The sequence below is a fragment of the Scomber scombrus genome, chromosome 23 (assembly GCF_963691925.1).
Source record: "Scomber scombrus chromosome 23, fScoSco1.1, whole genome shotgun sequence".
NCBI classification, from domain to species: domain Eukaryota; kingdom Metazoa; phylum Chordata; class Actinopteri; order Scombriformes; family Scombridae; genus Scomber; species Scomber scombrus.
In genome coordinates this window covers 7,040,754-7,060,780 of record NC_084992.1, presented here as the reverse complement: position 1 = coordinate 7,060,780, position 20,027 = coordinate 7,040,754, and the positions used below count along the sequence as shown (strand labels likewise).

The window sequence follows — 20,027 nt, the reverse complement described above, 5'->3', positions numbered from 1 at the left end:
ACACCACCTACTGGACAAAAGAGGAACTACACTCGTGAACATACACACATAATAATGAACCCAATACCAAATGGCTTTAACATTGATGAAATAACATAGAAGTTTGTAGATGTTGAAAGGGTTTATTTTTCCTCTTTGGACAAATGCTATGCTAGTTTTTCCCCTCTGCTTCTCGTCTAAAAACATCCTGGATCAGTAAATGTAGTGAATGTACGGAGATGAAGCTGATATCAAACTATAATCTAACTACCAGTAAGACAGAAATAAAGAGTCTTGCTACACGTGTGTTTTCTAATTCAGAAATCCTTCCTCACTCTCCTCGTCTCTCTCTCTCTTCCTTCCAGTACAACTCCTCTCGTCCCAGGGAGGAGTGGGAGATGTGGCACCCGACGCTGATAGCCGAGGCTCTGTTCGCCATCGCCAACATCTTCAGCTCGCTCAGACTCATCTCGCTCTTCACCGCCAACTCACACCTCGGGCCACTGCAGATCTCGCTGGGACGGATGCTGCTGGACATCCTCAAGTTTCTCTTCATTTACTGTCTGGTAAAAGAATATGTTTGACTTTTTTTTGTGTCACACGTGAATCATTAGATCGTTTTTTTTGTGCCTTTTATTGGACAGATTACAATACAGATGTAGACATGGAAGATGGGTAGAGACCACTAGACACTTTCCTTTGATGTTTTTATTCCTTTTCACCCCCTGCACTCTTGTATCTTTGATGATTGTGCGAGCGAGCAAACCCTCAGCTCTCTGTACCCTTGATTGGTTGTAGAAGGACATTACAGGCCTATTCATTACATTCAGAACTCGTTAATTCCTTCTCGAGGGAGCTCCTAACCCACAACGCAATCCACATGTGAATTGCTCGGCTCCCCCAAGTCCTAAAATCAATCCCAGAGAGCCCGAGGCGCACAAGCCACATTGCTTCATGCTCACTTACGTAACACTATTCATGATGCTGTAGCGCTTGAGTCCTTTTTGAGGTGAAAGCTGTGTGTGTGTGTGTGTGTATGTGTGTATATGTGTGTGTGTGTGTTTCAAAACGCCCTGCAGGAACCACAGGGTCGATCCTTGTGTAACATAATGTAACGTTAGATTTGTTCATTTCAAAAAGGGAAAAAAAAAGAAACAAACCCTAAACAGAATTGACTCATTTTTCAAAAAAAGTGTAGTTGCTTTAAGAAAAGAAAACCCAACAGAATAATGATGTTTAGTATAAAAATGTTCATGAGTGTTTTTTCTTGTGCAGGTCCTGCTGGCGTTTGCAAACGGTCTGAACCAGCTGTATTTCTACTATGAGACCCAAGCTTCAGAGGAGCCCAACAACTGCAAGGGAATCCGCTGTGAGAGGCAGAACAATGCCTTCTCAACGTGAGTACCATCCCTAATATATCTGTGTGTGTGTGTGTGTGTGTGTGTGTGTGTGTGTGTGTGTGTGTGTGTTGGTAGGTGTTGACTTAAGCCATTTTCGGGGACACAAACCAGACTTAACCCTCCTCCTGTTAGCTCAAAACTGAAGTTGGCTAAAAAAAAAGGTCTAACACAGAATTGGGTGATAATTTATACCTTATGCTTTAGAAACTGTCAAACCAGACTGAATTTGACTGTCGACGGGAAAACAACACTAGGGTTAACACCAGTTAACTAAGGGACAGAAGCCGTGTCCCTAATTGGTAAAATACAGATTTTTTTTTTAGGTCAGCAGTTAAGGTTAGGTTTAGGAAAGTAGTGGTTATGGTTCGGTTTGGGCAGTTCTCCAGGAAATTAATGTAACTACCCCCAAAAGTGACAGTAAATACTTTTTTAAATACAGTTTCCTCGCTCCAGGCTAAGCTACATCATTTCAACTCAAAGCCTTTCTCAATAATTGACCACATCATACCATCATCTGGGTTTTCCACCTAATCTAATCAGGGGAAAACTTTAAATATTTGTTGTCATTTTAGGTTATTTATACTGTATACTGTTATTATGTTGGATGTTGATACTAAACATAGTCATAGTTACAAAACACAAGGTGAACATACAGCATGTAATGACGACCTGCGTGTCCATAAACAGCGGTCAGTCCCTTAATCATTAAAGCTGAGGTTGTTTGAATTTTCCATTTTTTGCGTATTTTGGATTGTATTTCAGCTCCAACGTGTGCGGATGTATTTGAGAAGTTCACATTTTGAGAAAAAAGTAGTGAAACCCGACTACGATAGTTTGCGTACGTAGCGTCAGACACTTCCTGAAGCTGACCAATCAGAACAGAGTGTCTCATCGAGAGGAAGGAAGGGGGCCTTAAAGAGACAGAAGTTAAAACAACCTGTTAAGAGACAGAGGCTGAACTGAGGCGCTGCATAAAGGACCAATATACGATAAATATGGAGTTTTTAACTGGAAAGATACTCCAGTAGAGCCCCAGAATATCATGTAGAGCTGGAAATGCGAATGATTGATGATCGTCCTCTTTAAGAAGGTAAATCTAAATATATTAATCCAAAAATATAAATTTCAGTCATATTACAAGTTGCTCCAGTATTTTTATGGTTCTTGTAGATCCTTAAATACTCCTGAAATGTCTTGTTTTCTCATTCAAGGCGGAAATAATGTCTTCCTTTTTCACAAATGATTCAAACATTCATTTAAACATCATCCTGAAAGTCAAATCATATCCGTGTGTGTGTGTGTGTGTGTGTGTGTGTGTGTGTGTGTAGAGCTGCTGCATCGACCATAATTCAAACACACATTCCTCTTATGCGTCGTTGCACCAGATAATATAATGATATGGAAACGATTTTTTGGTGTCAAGCAGCAGCTCAGGCTGAGAACCAGAGGCTCATTCAGCAGACGTGAAGAATATTAATGTGTTATTTTTGCATGACGGGTGAATTTGAAAATGTGGAAAGCGAGTCGGGGGTTTCGCTTACCGAGAAGCCAACTTTAAATTATGGTTCATATGGCAGCTCTGCAACACACACACACACACACACACACACACACACACACACACACACACACACACACACACTAGCAGAGTGTCTTTGCTGAGGGAAGCAGAGCAGGAGCCAAAGCCGAGTCAGTGGGCCGAATATTGATGAGACCTGTGGTTTGTTTTAGATAATAGCAGTATTGATCTGTAATTGATTCCATTAAAGTAAAGCGCTCGGGACAATGATAGGACTGGAACGGATGCCAAAACAACAGATTACACTTCCAACTTTTTATTGTGTCTCTTATCATTAAAGGTAAAAAATGCACCTTCATAGATATTAAATACAATCAACACATTATCACGTAGTCAATCAGATTGTGGCCACTAAGAGATGAAAAACAGAGACACATGACGACTGTTGAGCCAGTTTTTAATATGATTTGGAGGCGTGATGACGCAGGTCAGGTCCAGTCTGGGTTTAGTTGTTGACAGTCAGCAGATGGAAATCGAACCGTGTGTGATATGTAAAGGTCCTAATCTGAAGTGTATAGATGCAAATCTAAAGTCAGCTTCATTCACTCGCCTCCACTTCTCTATATATATATTTCCCTTATCGTTTCTCCTCTTTGTGCAACATTACAAAATCTAACAAAAAAAAAATCTGTTCTTTCTTTAGTTAAATAGCAACCAGTGTTGGGGAGTAACTAGTTACATCTAACAGCGTTACTTAACTAAATTACAAAAGAAATGTAACTGTAATCCGTTACAATTACTTATGAAAATGTTGATGATTACAAAGGAGGTTACATCTGAAGGCAGACCTTTTAAGATTTGGCTGAGGAGGTTTTTTTTCCTCATTTTTTAATATTTAACATGTTACTGAATACATATATTGCTGTTTTTAATTCTTTGTAATCAATATTTTTTTATATATTTAGTAAATAAATCATGACGTGGTCTTATTTGGAGCACACATGGGCTTAAATGGAGTCACAGTACCAATTAAACCCACTTTATTCATCAAATATCTTTATTTTATATTCCAAAATCTACATGAACTAATGAATACATTTTCAAATGAGATATAAATGTTGCTTTATAAGAAATGATCTCCCTTATAAATCATGTCAGTATCCATGAAAAACACCTGAACTTAGATTTTGGTGGAAAAGTAATCAAATGTAATAAGTTACATTACTTTGATTAAGTAATTGAAATAGTTACATAACTTATTACATTTGAAATAAGATAAGCTTCCCAACTCTGATAACAGCGATGTAACGGCTGATTGTGAATGAAATGTCTTCTGTGTGCACAGATGTGGCAGATGTGTAAACAGATCCAGTGTAGACACAGATGAGGACCGCAGCTCATTTAGAGAGTAGACCAGATGTTAGACGGCACAGAAGTCATAATGATGATTACAGAGATTTACTTTTAGTTCCTAAAAAATCCAAAGCACTATATATTCCTACATTTCCCATAATGCAACTGAATGTTGTTGTTTGTTTTTTTAGAACATCCCTGCATGTGTTACAATGATAACTAGATATTCATGTGTAAAATTATGCCTAACCACCTTGTTTTCTTTCTTTTTGACTTCCATAATGTAACACAGAATATACAACATTGTAAATATAAAGTATAAAAAACTAAAGAATAAACTCTCTCTGCTCTCTGAAAGTTTCATTTAGTAATTAAAACGTCATCGACCTGTGATTGATGAGGTGTTAAGAAGGATTTGTGCTTCAGACATTTTGCATTGAGGCTTAATTATGAGGGTGAAGTTAAGAACATGAAATATGAACATGAAATATGAAGAGTATGTGACAGTTAATAATGCTTTAGGTGCCATGAATATTGTAGGGAACACTAATGAACTAAATGAACTTAATAAAAACTTAATCTAAGTCATATTAATGTCCTAGAATACTTCTTCCTCATTGGTTGTAATGTTTAGGAGACTGAAGATATGTGTGATTTTCTATAGTTTATTTATCATTTTCTGCAACTAAAGTATGATTAAAACATTTTTAAAGCATCTTAAATATGATTTGAATATTGACAAGACAAGCAGATTTGAAATATGAACGTCAAAGTATCAAAGTCGTGTGTTTTTTTTAGGCGTACTCGTGTAATCCTGAAAAAAGGACGAACACACTCAGCAGATCTTTGTCTGTAGATGCTTGCGGGATTCATCTGTACATCTGTTCCGATACGCCGCCGGTGGATCCGAGTCCGTAGGAGAGAAATCAGTCTCACGCTGAAGCTAAATGAGCATGCTGATCGCCGCGGTGACGGCTGAGATGACGCATTATGCAAACAGAGTGATCGCAGGCCCCGCGGGCAAACCGGGGCCTGCATCAACATTCATGAGTTTACAATGCTAGGATTATTTCCTTTTGTGTGTGTGTGTGTGTGTGTGTGTGTGTGTGTGTGTGTGTGTGTGTGTGTGTGTGTGTGTGTGTGTGTGTGTGTGTGTGTGTGTGTGTGTGTGTGTGTGTGTGTGTGTGTGTGTGTGTGAATCTTGCTACTTCACTCTCTAATTCACACACTCTTATCGACCTCGAGGGGTTACAGCGCAAGATCATTTCCTGTTTCTCCTCAGGTGTCGTCCCTCCTCTTCTCTCTCTCTCTCTCTCTCTCTCTCTCTCTCTCTCTCTCTCTCTCTCTCTCTCTCTCTCTCTCTCATCTGTACTTCACCCACACTTATCACCATTAATGTGCTACATCGTTTGACACCATGAAACATGTGTGTCTGACTGTGTGACTGTGACTGTGACTGTGTGTGTGTGTGTGTGTGTGTGTGTGTGTGTGTGTGTGTGTGTGTGTGTGTGTGTGTGTGCGCATTTCTCTCAGTCTTAAACACAAATGCTGCAAATACTCTTTCACTTTCTTTCACACACACACTCTCTCTCTCTCTCTCTCTCTCTCTCTCTTGGATTAAACACCTTCTCTCTCTATGTCTCTCACCCTCAGCCTGAGTGCTGCTGGGACTCACCAGACAAGACATGATGCCAGTCTTTTTTTTTTTTTTAATCTAAAATCACCCAAAATTTGAGTTTTTCTTAACTAAATAGTCACAAGAACCAAAAAATATACATTTACTTTGCCTTTTTTGAGTTGTTTTTCTTACTTCTGCCTCATTGATTGTATGTTTTTATTGCCTTTGTTTGTTTTCATCGTCTTTTCCAGTTTTATTCTTGTCAAGCACTGCTATACTAAATCAATGTATTATAATCATTATTATTACTTACATATCAAGAGAGGAGAGTCTGAATTTCTGCATGTAACAATGTTTTTTTCAGCTGTCAGTGTTGTTTGTGAAATATGAATGAAAGGGCCTTTGTCTGTAATAACAGTCAAGATTTGCTCATTTTAATGGTTTGCTATGTGTTTTATTTAGGTTATCGTTCTATGTTAGTACTGTGTATCTGCTACTTTAGCAAAACGAAGCTCACATTTTGCATATTTGTCTCACTCTCTCTCCTTTTCTTGCATCATAATCATGCTTTTGTAGAAGTTTAGAGGGTTAGTTGGTATTTATATAGGAGTACTGGAAGTGTTGCAGTCGAGGCATCAGATGAGAAAACTTTCCTGTGTGTCGTTGTGGAGTCATGTGGTCAAACGATGGATTTGGACATTTCATTTGGTTGAGATGGACTCAACCAAACCTGATCCATTCACTAACTTTTACTCAAAATTTTGCTCCATGTCTTCAGTCTGAATTTGGAAAAAACTGCTTTTAGCTTTAGCACACCTGGCTCGTGGATCCAAATGCAGCACCTCCGTGAAGTAAACACATTTTTGGACTTTTGGGTTAGGGCTATTTATTTATATTCAAAAATATGCATGTTTGCAGCGAGTGAAATTCACTGCAGGAGCTGCAATCGAGGAACCAGAAGTGAAAGTGTGATTCTGACGTTTAATGCAGGTTGACTTCCTGGAAAAAGAAACTTGGAAGTAGAGTGGAGTTTATTTGCAGAGCTGCTCTCACATCAGCAGATAGCGTACTCTGTGAAGGAAGGTCGAGGTGATCCACTGCTGCGCTGTATGATAAAGTGTCTGCAGTCGGTCATATTCACAGCAGGCTGCGGTGATTTAAGTGTACAGTTGTGCCAAGACAACACGCACACACACACACACACACACACACACACACACAGAGACACACAGACACACACACACGCACACACAGACACACACACACACACACAGAAAGAGAGAGAGAGAAAGAGAGAGTGAATCTTACATATTCATGAGCAAGATAAGCACTATAGGCTGGAATGATTTAATTGCACGCTGTCGGGCTGCCAAGTCTAAACACACACACACACACACACACACACACACACACACACATACAGCCTGCCTCCCACACAACTGCAGAACTACAGTATAACAGTGACATGACTGAGTGGTTTGTGAGGATCAGCTGTAGCAGTTTATGACTCGGCTTAGTGGAGAGAAAGATGAGGAGATGAGTGAGAAAGAGGAGGAAACTAGGAGAAGGAGAGGAAGGGGAAAGGAGAAAAAGAAATGACAAGATACAAGAAGAGGAGATGCAACAAGGAGAAGAAAAGGAGAGGAAACAGGAGAAAAAAATTAGAGGTTACAAAGAGAGAATGGGAAATAAGGAGGTGACAGGAAAGAAGGAGAAGAAGAAATGACAAAATACAAAGAGGTGGGCAAACAAGGAGAGGAGATGAAACAAGAAGAGGAAACGGGAGAAGAAATGATAGGATGCAAAAGGAGAAGGGGAAATGAAGAGAGGAGAGGAAACAGGAGAAGACATGACAGTATCCAAAAAGGGGGGGGGGCGAGGAAAGGAAACAAGAAGAGGAAAGGAAACAAGAAACAAGGAGGAAATGTAAAAAAAAATGTGTGTGTGTGAAAAAGAAGGGACGGACAGACAGGGAGAGAGAGCAAAAAGAAGATAAGAAGAATCAAAAGGAAGATTCCTACAGAAGAGTAGAGTAATTAATTAACGGATAATTAAATTGTGCATGACAAGGAGACCGACGCTACGAGAGAGAAAGATGGAGAAAAAGATAGAATCGCTTTTGTCCCTTTTTTCCCCCTCTCCTTTTCTTTCTGTTCATCTACCACCTCTTTTTTTTTTAAATTCATCACATCGTTCTTTCTCTCTCGTTTCATAACTCAGCAACGACGCAATATCATGCTCCGTTGCTTCATTCATCGTTGATTCAATCTCCCCCCTTCTTCCTCCTCCTCCTCCTCTTCCCTCCACTTTCTCATCATTTACACCTCCGTCTCTCGCCCTCTGACTCTCTCTCTCTCTCTCTCTCTTTTTCACGTCAAACACACACATGTAAACATAGCCCACCTTCACACACACACACACAAATATAGCTCATATACTCTGATTGATATAGTGATCACAGCAAAACACACACACACACACACACACACACACATACACACACACAAACACACACACGCACACACACCGCAATGAGAATAAATGTCTGAGTGTTGAATATTTTATGCAGCACAAATATAACACCCTGCAGACAAAAACCTCTCTCTCTCTCTCTCTCTCTCTCTCTCGGTCTTGTGATGTAGTATCAGGGCGAGCTGCAACCCCCAATTGTTGCTTCATCAAAAATTCAATAACCTCCGCTGTCACCACATGAACACAATGATGGAAAAAACAGTGAGATGATGGAAGACGAAGGGATAAAGGACGGAAAAATAGATCCAATAGTCCACATTAAAAGTCCTGTTTCACTCAAATATGTGTTGTTTTTTTTCTTCCCCACTTTTTTTTAATGGACACTACTGTGAAATATCGATATCATACTCCGGCGTTTTATCACTGCTGCCTTAAATACTCCTGAAACTTAACCTCCTGAGACCCGAGCTTTTGTGTGATATGCATTTTTAATTCCTCCTAGACATTTGGTATTAGGAGGACCTGATAAGAACAAAAACTTAAGAACAGGAAGTAGAGTTTGAAATGAATAATGTTCTCATACGGGGGACAGTGGGTTTATTTTACTGTATAATAGTTATATCACCAGATTATAAAACTATTTATTTCCTTACATTTATACTTTCCGTTTGAATGAACGATAATAAAGTCCCAACGTCCTCAAAGGAGTAACAGTATGTAAGTTAAGTCACTAATGCTTTCCCTCTCTTTGTCTCTGCAGGTTATTTGAGACTCTCCAGTCTCTCTTCTGGTCCATATTTGGTTTGTTAAACCTTTACGTCACCAACGTGAAGGCCCGGCACGAGTTCACAGAGTACGTCGGGGCGACCATGTTCGGGACGTACAACGTCATCTCGCTGGTGGTTCTGCTCAACATGCTGATCGCCATGATGAACAACTCCTACCAACTCATCGCTGTGAGTTACAGACAGAAATGTTGAAATGATTTGGTTTTAAATGAAATTGAGTCATTTTAGCCAATATAAACGCTACTAATTGTTACATATTTTACATTTAATACAATAAAAGACAAGGAGAGATGTTTATTTAAGATTTGTGACCCTTTTTAAATGCAATAAACAGCCAAATTTCATCATTTTTCATTTTTAGTGTTCCAGTTTAGAGGCTCTAACTATGTGAGGAAAGGATGGAAATCGATGCACTGCAGCTGATTTATTACCACAGACTGACCACTGCAGCAGAGGAAATTGTGTCTGATATTTAGCATCTGGGAAAAGCAGGTTTAATATTTGCAGCTCTGAGAGAAAATGTTGCATAGAAAGAGAGAGAGAGATAGTTTAAAGAAGCATTAAAAAGTTAATTTCGCAGAGCTTTTGTTCAGTAACACAACAAGACAGGAGAGCAGCGATGCAAAAGTCTGTTATTTCTCTGATGCATAATTTTCTCCTGCAGTGTGATATGATTGAGGCAGCCAGGTGTAGTTATTAACTGTTGTATTATCTGTTTCTTGTGATGGAAGTGTTTCGGCTGATTTCACAGACAGGGGTTAAGTCTTATCCAAAACTAAAGTTGTTTCTTAATGGATATTTCCACAGAATCGTGTCTTGAGTTTGGGAGCAGTCTTAATATCTGTCTGAGAAACTGGACCTTCAAGTTTTACCAAAGAATTTCCTACAAATTTCTCATAAACCTTTCAATCTCTGATCTTTTTGTTGAGCTGACAACATCACGATAAGTAATATTTCCTGTGGCAGCTGTGGCTCAGGAGGTAGAGCAGGTCATCCACCAATAGGAAGATCGGAGGTTTGATTCCACATGTCGATGTGTCCTTGGTCAAGATACTTTATTTTGGAAGATTTATTGAGGCAAACAAGCCAGTTTCATTTAGAAGTTCACAGAAAGTAAGACCGACACAAGAAAAAAGGAGAAAACATAACAAACATCTGGCCCCACCCACCCTGGTATGGTTACAGATGTCTCTTGTTCTAGAAAGGCATGAGCTCTCAGTGTGTGTTAACATCTGACAAAGGGAGCACAATCACAAGTGGACAAGCTCCCCTTTGGGCAAGCTACTCAGCCCCTGCGTGGTAGCCTCTGTCATGATGAATGTGTGTGAATGGGTGAATGTGACATGTAGTGTAAAAGCGCTTCGAGTGGTCGAAAGACTAGAAAAGCGCTATATATGTACAGTCTATTTATCATTTACCATTCCTGACATTTCCTCATGCAGTATGAATACATGCTTGCAGATCCAAAAGTGTCTTTTTTCCCAATCAATATTCCCAAAGTCAACATCAGAAAACACTTTTTTGTTGATGTTCGATACTTTTTTAAACATGCACAACACATGTCGAAGGTGTAGATTAAAGCCTGGTGGAGACGACTTGACAAAAATCTGTTCTTGGTCTTTAATGTTGAAAATTGCATTAATTCACTGCAGTCACAGATCTCTACAAGTGGAATAATCTTGGAATAATCTAACCTGGTCTGGGATCAATCGTGTCGTTTTTGCCCCTCAACATCAACATGGTGACAATCTGGGACAAAAAACGTGTCAGAGTTCAGTTCTTCTAAGAGAAACTTTAAATAACTTTAATTGTTTTTCATCCAAGTTGAACCCAAAATAAGAATATCCAACCTAACTAACCATTGTTTCTTTATCGTCGTCCTCCAGGACCACGCCGACATCGAGTGGAAGTTCGCCCGCACCAAGCTGTGGATGAGTTACTTTGACGAAGGCGGGACGCTGCCGCCTCCGTTCAACATCATCCCCAGCCCCAAGTCCATCTGGTACCTGCTCATGTGGCTCCACAACAAGCTGTGCACGAGAGGCCAGCCGCCCGGGGAGGACACGCACAAATGTGAAAACCTCCGAGAGTTCACGGTAAGCGACGCGGTACTTTTTTTGTTTTTTACGTTCTTAGCTGAGCTGCTTTATTGTCCAATCTAACATATAAAGCATCATTATATTTCACATTATTCTAAATGATTCTGCTTTCCTACAAAACAGCAGCTGCGGACGAAAACAATAAAACGTGTATACATGTTTTATTTATTCATGTGTGGACTAATGTGCCGGCGTGGCCATATGTCCTTCACTGGACAGTCATGCAAACAAGCTGCAGGAGCGCTCGGCCGGGCTAAAAGGCCATATGCCGATATTCATGTTAACAAGTCACCAGAGGATTTACAGGCTTTACATGCAAGCTGAGGTGTAGTTACTGCGGATGGTGCTGTAGGTTAACACGAGCTGTTGTTGGAGATCGTTTCTTATCAGTCGTGATAAAAGTTTAATCACAACTTGGCTCAGAGTCCAAGATTGTACATTTCTAATATCAAAAACTGAAACTGTACTGAAACTTATATTTAAATGATGTATCGGGTCTTTAAACAGATATTTTTCCAATTAAATGTAAGCCCTAAATTTCCCTTTTTTTTTCCCTTTTTTTATAAAATGTTAGGGTCTTTGCTGTGTTTTAGGAACTTTGGCTCATTTGAACAAAAAACGCTGGAGATTAAAAATCTTTCTTGACCGTCGTTTCAGTTTTGGGATCGAAAGTCAGGTTTCAATACAATTCTGACAATATACAGAGAAATTAGAGAGCCTGGAAGGGGCCATGGAGAAAAAATTACTAATTCATTCTCATAATTTGTGCTCTCAAGACTCCTTGCTTCTACTTTAATCTACTAAATGACAAGAACTGAGTAAAAGAAGATAAGGACACAAATGCACGAGTCTGACACAAAACAGGTCTAAAAAAATCTATGAATCTTAGTCTCTTTACTTGGAAAGGAGAAGCCCGGTTTCTAGTAAAATTTGGTCAATAACCAGAGAAAATTATGGACCCCAGGAGGAACTATGGAGAAAAAGAGAACTGTTCCATGCTCCAGATTTAACATGCTCTCAATTTAGTAAATCACGCCCTCAAGAGTCCTTGCTTCAACTTTTATCTACTGAAGGACAAGAACTGAGTACCACAAGGCCTCAGGTCTCAAAAATCTAAGTGTCTTTACTTGGACAAAAAGGGTCTGTAAACGAGAAGCCAGTCAAACGCAGCAGACTGAGGCAAGCTCAGAAAACTGGGCTAAAGTCGCACATTGAGCGAACGACCACTGGGAATGGCTGGAGCCTTCGTCACGGGGGACGAAGACGAACTGGGACAAGAAGAAGGGAGGACGCAGACTAAATACACTAGGACATGGGAGACAATGAGACACAGGTGCAACACATCTGAAACAAGAGAGAGAGTTAGAATTTCCAAATAAAGAAAACATGACACAGGAAGCCAAGCAGGACAGGACACTGCATGAACATATCTAATGCAATCACTTGCAATTTTACCTCTAAAAAGTGATAAATGGGTTAAATAATGAAACTGAAGTGTTGTGACTGAGGCTGGATCTCGTGTTCATGTTGAAATTCACATCTCAAGTTATTTGCGGGAGTTAAAAATGAGCATAAAGGATCGAAATGATGAAGAAAAACTGTGAAAATACAACCCAAGTTGTCCTTTTTAATATCAGTAAATATTTTAAATACATCAGTTCATTATATCTCTTCTTTTCCTTATATATTTGTCATGATTAATCCCAGTAAGACCAGTTAAAACTCAACTTTAAGCAGATTGTTTGGTTGAGCTTTTGGTTTAATGTCAGAGGTTGTTGTCGCTGTTTTAGCTTTAGGTAAGATTCTGATTATTTATTTATTGAAAAACAATGTAATGTGAGTAAATTTAGCTGATAATGCATCACAGTGTGTAATAAATACCAACATTAAAGAAAAAAAGTGCTGTAAAATCACAACCACAAAAACAAATCCACCATCGATCAGAGCAGAAAGACTCATCAACCGACCTGTTTAGTACGAGAGGAGTTACTATAAAAAGATAAACAAAAGAAGGGTTATATATACAATTAAACATTATATATACATTATAAATACAAAAACACAGCTGACAGATGGACATCAGCTGTGTGTCTGTAATCAGCGGAGACAGAAACACGTCCTGATAAACACAATCCAGTCATCTGCATAGAGGGAGAGACTGTGAGCAAGCAGCACAGAGTGACGAGGCTTTCTCACACACACTCACACACACAAAAACACACACACACACACACACACACACACACAGCACAGTGCATCTGGCGTGTTCACCTCAGCTGCAGTCAGCTGAGTTATATAAGCCAACCAGCCCACATAGGTTCACAGAGCCACACAGCGCTGCAGAGATCTGATGAAGGGAGAGTGTGTGTGTGTGTGTGTGTGTGTGTGTGTGTGTGTGTGTGTGTGTTTAAATGTGTGTGTGTGTGTGTGTGTGTGCTGATAAAGTAAGCAGAAAAACAGCATGAGTGTGTATGTGTGTGTTTTGTTAACGCACAGCAGCGATGGGGAGAGAGACGAAGAGGAATGAGAAGTGTGGATGATTTAGACGAGTGTGAAACATGATGAAAGTGAAATGGAGACAGCGAGGTGAAACATTGAATATTGAACTGAAAACCAGAATAATATGTGAAAGGTTGAGAGAGAATATGAAAGAAAATACAGAAGAATATATGGTGTAATATGACTGTGTGAGTGTGACAGATGAAAATCAGTAGAGTTTGTCATACGAATTTGTCAATATATCTTAAAATCAGAGAAAAAAACACTTTCAAGTCTGAAAGGAAGTCTTGAAGGAAGTTTAACAACCAGAATTTCCAACTTTGACTTTAACAACAGTCTTTAGTCAACCTTAGAGACGACTTCAAGGAAACATTGAGAAGGAGGCGACTATGCTGTAACAAAAGTTTGTCAGCATTCATCACTGTAACTGATGAAGAGTCTCTTTACCGCCTACCTTCGTCTCACAGAAATCAGTCTTCATGATTAAAAGGCCTCTTATCAAACGTTGAGGACTTGGATAGCAGCACTTCAGAAAGAAAAAAACCCATCAAGAGTTACTTAATCTACGGAAGCTCTGAAAGGAAAGTGAGATTAAATTTTTTGCCCAGATGTCTAATTTGTAAGTTTGATCTAAAGTCTGTGTTTACGACTGAAGAACAGGTGAGTTGATTATGTATTCATGTTTTAAAAGCTGCGAAAATGGGTTAAATAAAACATTTTGACAGTTGTATCAGGGAAAAAAACCTATGTTCAAAAAAAGAACCTAGAAAATTGATCCTGGCAAAACTTCTTCTTTTCACTTGTCTCACAGATGAAACAAAAATTGAATGAAACCTTTTTTCCCAACCTGTTATAGGGTCATAAACACAAGAGAGAAAAGTATTCAAATCAGATCTCCAGAAAAATAAACAATAAAAATCTCTATTGCCTTTCGGGGCTTCCGTAAATCCTCAGAGCAACACAAGAGATGGAAAAAGTAAACACCCCTAACCACAGTAAAGAATATTACATAATAGATGACTTATGAAGGAGTAAAACTGTAAAGACTCTAAGTAGATACTTGTTTTTGTTGGTTTGTTTTTATAGCTTATAAACATAGCACCAAATTGTCTTTTTATTGTCCTCATGTGTTCCCTGGTATGTTGTTGTATTATTGCATCCTGGTCCAAGAGATGTAATTTAATTCTACTGTATGTGTGTTATTTATACATGTGAATAAAATTACCTTGAACTTGACGATAATACGAGGTTTCAACCATCATGAGTTAGTCAAATAAAGTGGATATCCTCCACAGTTATGGTCTTTTTAAGAAGATAAATTCCCCTTTTGTGCTGGATGGACGATGTTTTTCTGATTTTTGACACTATAAAGAAATTGATGAAGATATTCACCTGATGTGACACATTGTGAAGCTTCATATTACCTTCAAATAAACGTTTTAATACATTTTTGAACAGTAAGAGGACTGTGGATTTTGTCCCCTATCACTTCTATTATAATTGCATTATCTTCTAATGGTCAGCATGAACAGGGGGAATAATTACAGCAATAAAAACATGACTAAACATTAGTTTTAATTGACTTTTTGCTGAAACACTTTAATTCTTTAATGCACAAGTGTGTCACATCTGTTTCTCTTATTTTCACCCTTTATTCTCCGTCTTTGTAAAGCACTGTTGCTTCGATAAATACTGCATGAACAGCACTCTCCTTTGCGTCACTCAACACAGGAATTGTTTAAAAGAGTGGAAATAAAAGATAAATCAATGAATAATATAGGTCCGCTCTGATGCTTCGGGTCTCTAAAAATAACCTGAGTGCTCTCGGTACACTTGATTCAATCGGCTCCGTCATTGGATGAGGTGAGAAGAGAGCGAAGATACATTTCTGCTCATCTCTGTCAGTCAGGTGGTTATAATTCTGGATGAAAGCGGTTAGCTAAAGGCCTTAAATGTAAATGAAAAGCAGAAGTTCTCTCTCCAAAATGGTATATATCCACTCTGAGTGCAGGATGGAGGAGGAGGGAGGTGATTAACTGAGGTTCATTATTCAACATCTCTGCAGTATGGAGGATTTAGGCTGTAAATGTGTCACTCTGTCCGCCAAAGGCAATTCATTACCTGCTCTCTTTTTTCTTTTGTTTTAGTTTGCTGCTATATTAATCATTTCTCAAGAGAGGGGCGTCGCTATTTAAAATTTAAAAAATGTGGACATGTTTCATTTTGGACCGTTTTTCAGTCAGGCTGGGCTGAGTGGAAAGAAAGATAAATGTACAGCAGGGGGGGGGGGGGGGGGGAGTGTAGAAGAAAAAAGATTAAGAGAAAACGGACGGACGGGAAAAACAGGGACAGATGGGGGCGATGTGGTGATGAATGTGTTTAACATGATGGCTTCTCTTTTTGTTTTGTTTTTTGTTTTTGCAGGAACGTCACGCTGACAGTCTGATACAAAATCAGCATTACCAGGTCTGTACAGCCATCACAGCTTCATGTTTGTGTGTGTTTGTTTAAAGTGTGTGTGTGTGTGTGTTGAAGTCTGCATGTCTTTCTAACTCATTTCAGTAAAAAAAAAAAAAAAACTGCATGTGACGACATTTTCACAACTTCAAAAAGGCAATTTAAGGGTTAAAACACAGTTTTAAGGTTAAGGTAAGAATTGGGTTTAGGTTCAGTTTAGGGTAAGGGATCGATTTATGTATTTAGTTGTGATAGTTAAGGTTAGTGTAAGCGGCTGGAGATGCTTAATGCCAATAAGTGTCCTCACAAAGATATAAATGTGTGTATGTGTTAGAGTCCTGCAGGGTTTTGGGTCAATACGATGTTCCTGCAATAGTGGAGGCTGCAGTTTCAGGACCCTAGGTTTAAAGGTTTATTCCACCTTAAATATTACTTTATGTCTCCCTACTTATAGGTTTAAAGGTTCATTCCACCTTAAATATTACTTTCGTCTACCTACTTATAGTTTTAAAGGTTCATTCCACCTAAATATTACTTTCTGTCTGCCTACTTATAGTTTTAAAGGTTCATTCCACCCAAATATTACTTCCTGTCTATCTACTTATAGTTTTAAAGGTTCATTCCACCCAAATATTACTTCCTGTCTATCTACTTATAGTTTTAAAGGTTCATTCCACCCAAATATTACTTCCTGTCTATCTACTTATAGTTTTAAAGGTTCATTCCACCCAAATATTACTTTTTGTCTACCTACTTATAGTTTTAAAGGTTCATTCCACCTAAATATTACTTTCTGTCTACCTACTTATAATTTTAAAGGTTTATTCCACCTAAATATTACTTCCTGTCTATCTACTTATAGTTTTAAAGGTTCATTCCACCTTAAATATTACCTTCTGTCTACCTACTTATAGTTTTAAAGGTTCATTCCACCTAAATATTACTTTCTGTCTACCTACTTATAGTTTTAAAGGTTCATTCCACCTAAATATTACTTGGTGGGTTCAGCGAGTGTGACATATGGGGCTGTTACACATTAATAAAGGAATTAAAAATGATCTTTTTTAACAAACAGGTTGCACTTCAGCTAGCTAACATTAACTTTGTTGCAGTTCAAGACACCATAATTTTTTTTAAAGACAAACACACTTAATTCACATTTGGTACTGACACTCATGTCGTCCATCTTTGCATAAACGCCAGAAACGGCAGCCTCCAGCCGCAGGTCATCCCAATTCATTAGGAAAACTTTTGGTCCTAGAAATGAGGTCCTGAAACTGCGGCTGTCCTGAAATTGCAGTCTCCTGTATTACAGGAATCCCCTACTCATTTGTGCACCTGCAAATTTTGATGAAATGGGTGAAAACAACCCTACTGGGAATTTGACTAAAGTGCAACTCTTAAGCTATCTTTAAAATGTAATTTTTGCAAACCTAAATGTATCTTTTTTTAATAACAAATCCACAACAATATACCTGCAATTCAAGTTGATAAAAGCTTTTTTAAATCATCTAGTTTATTCGTGCATGACTCCTCCCAGAACGCTTTCATTTTAAAAAATCCCATCCGCTTACTCTGCAGTCGTTGAAATGGATCCTGAGAATTTGAGAAAATTAATAGAAATTGGAAATGTTTTGGTATCCAATGTAGTAGTCTGATTTTAAGGGTTAAATTAGGTTCTATTTAAAGCAGGTTGGCATGTTACATTATGTTGGAATAGCAGGAAATTAGCGGTACAATAGGTACAATACAAAACCACGACCCATTTGTAAGGTCATCTAGGGTCAGAAACTCCTACATATAAAATACTCTCACACACAGACACTGTTCAGAAAAAGGCAGACATTTTCAAAACATACAGTACTTGGCAGGTGATTGGATGAACCATCTGTCTATCACTGGCTGTCGCGTCCTCGCTGTGTTCACACCTCAACCACACCTGTAGCTGCCAGAAGGGCTGGGCGATATAGATGAAATCAAATATCACAATGTTTTTGACCAAATACCCCAATATCGATGTTGCAATAATATGTAGAGAGAAACTATTTTTAATAAATAATCATCAGTAATTTGGATATAATGACAAAGTGGGTTAAAGGCAAATAATAGAATAACAAGAACAGCCTGGTATGTTCAGGAACACCAGGAAAAGACAAAACTTCTGCTGTATCACGATATTACGATATCCAAACTCTAACGAGTCGATGACTATATCTAGTCTCATATCACGATATTGAGATATTATCGATATATTGCCCAGCCTTAGCTGCCAGTAGTTTTGGGATGCTGATTGGTCCAAAACTCCGGTGGTTCATCCACAAGCGAGTAACTTGGACTTTTGGAATCAGGTAAAAGTTAACTTATAAAGTTAACTTAACTCAGAGGCTCTAATTAAATCTCTTACTTTTTGGTCAAAAGCAACTTTATGTATCTAATTATTACTTTTTTTATGTCTTTAGCCTCATTGGAGGAATTTAAAATCAGCTTTTTATCAGCAGTAAGTAAGCGGATGTGTTCTCAGCATTGACAGTGAGAACTTTTATTTCCGTTTTAGGGTATTTTTAGAGTAAAAAAAAAAAAAAAAGCTGTCCTTTAATAGAAGTTAAAGTGGGAAAAAGCACTTTTTTAAAACTCATCATTTGTGTTCATAAGAAAACAAAAAACAGTGTACTGTATTTGGCAGCCGTGACCGTCATTTTGATGTCCAGCTTTTGGGTTTTTTTTTTTTTTTTTGTAGGAATTTGTACATCAAATCATCCGAGACCGATCTCTTGTATTTTGACACCTCAGCTCTGGCAGCGACTACAAAACGCAGGAACGCCAGTACTTTTGTATTTTGGCAGCGGCGATTGTTATTTTTGATATCCGTCCATGTTTTTAAGGATTGTTGTAGGAATCTGTCCTTCACTCTTTAACGGAGTGTGTGTGTGTGTGTGTGTGTGTGTGTGTGTGTGTGTGTGTGTGTGTGTGTGTGTGTGTGTGTGTGTGTGTGTGTGTGTGTGTGTGTGTGTGTGTGTTTGGCAGAGGCGGAGAGTGACAGCATGCCAGACCGTCCTGTTTGGCAGTCACAGGTGTTGACTGTGGGAGGATGCAGTGTGTGTGTGTGTGTGTGTGTGTGTGTGTGTGTGTGTGTGTGTGTGTGTGTGTGTGTGTGTGTGTGTGTGTGTGTGTGTGTGTGTGTGTGTACTTCATTTATGTGTGTATGGGTTTGAATTACCACCCACTGATCACCAAATGCTGGTGAAATTTGTTTTTGGTCGTTAAATCAATAAGGGTCAAATGCTTCATTGGCTGATTACTTAATGAGACAATAAAATTTAAATGTTCTGCGTCAGGTTGAATTTGGCCGCACTTTTTGTGATAAACCAGCAAATTTAACGCTTACATACTGTTCAGGTCATTTTGACATTTAACAGCTGTAAAAAAAAAAACTAAAAAAAACTGACTTTTCATGAAGTGGCCCAAAATGCACAAAAATTCAAATATTTTAAAATGTTATACTTTTGTATCGGTGCTACAAATGTTTGTCCATTGAGGCTCTTCTGGGTTAAATTATCTCTGTATCTATTGACATGTCTTTTAGTTAAATGAATAGTTAATAGTTTTAATAAGATAGTAGTTATGAGGATTTCTTTTTATGATGTAGCAGTGAAGACTGATGGCTCTAATGGTTATACAATAAACCCCACAGTCCCATAAAGTTCTGCTCATTTTCACTTTACATATAAAATAACATTTAACCACCAAAAATTAAAATTAAAATGATTAAAACCAACCTACAGTTAGTTTGATTGACAGCTGCCATCTAGTTACCGTAGCAACTTAGAGATGGAATGACTAAAG

General features: G+C 38.5%; 1 protein-coding gene across 1 annotated transcript in view; it reads left to right on the top strand.

Moving 5' to 3' along the window:
* The window catches only part of trpc5a (transient receptor potential cation channel, subfamily C, member 5a), an 80,705-nt gene that overhangs the window by 54,298 nt on the left and 6,380 nt on the right, over positions 1-20,027 (top strand). Inside the window, exons 11-15 of the mRNA XM_062444909.1 lie at positions 345-545; positions 1,255-1,376; positions 9,102-9,297; positions 11,016-11,225; positions 16,152-16,193. Of these exons, the coding sequence (XP_062300893.1) occupies positions 345-545; positions 1,255-1,376; positions 9,102-9,297; positions 11,016-11,225; positions 16,152-16,193 (771 nt within the window). The remainder of the gene's footprint in view (positions 1-344; positions 546-1,254; positions 1,377-9,101; positions 9,298-11,015; positions 11,226-16,151; positions 16,194-20,027) is intronic.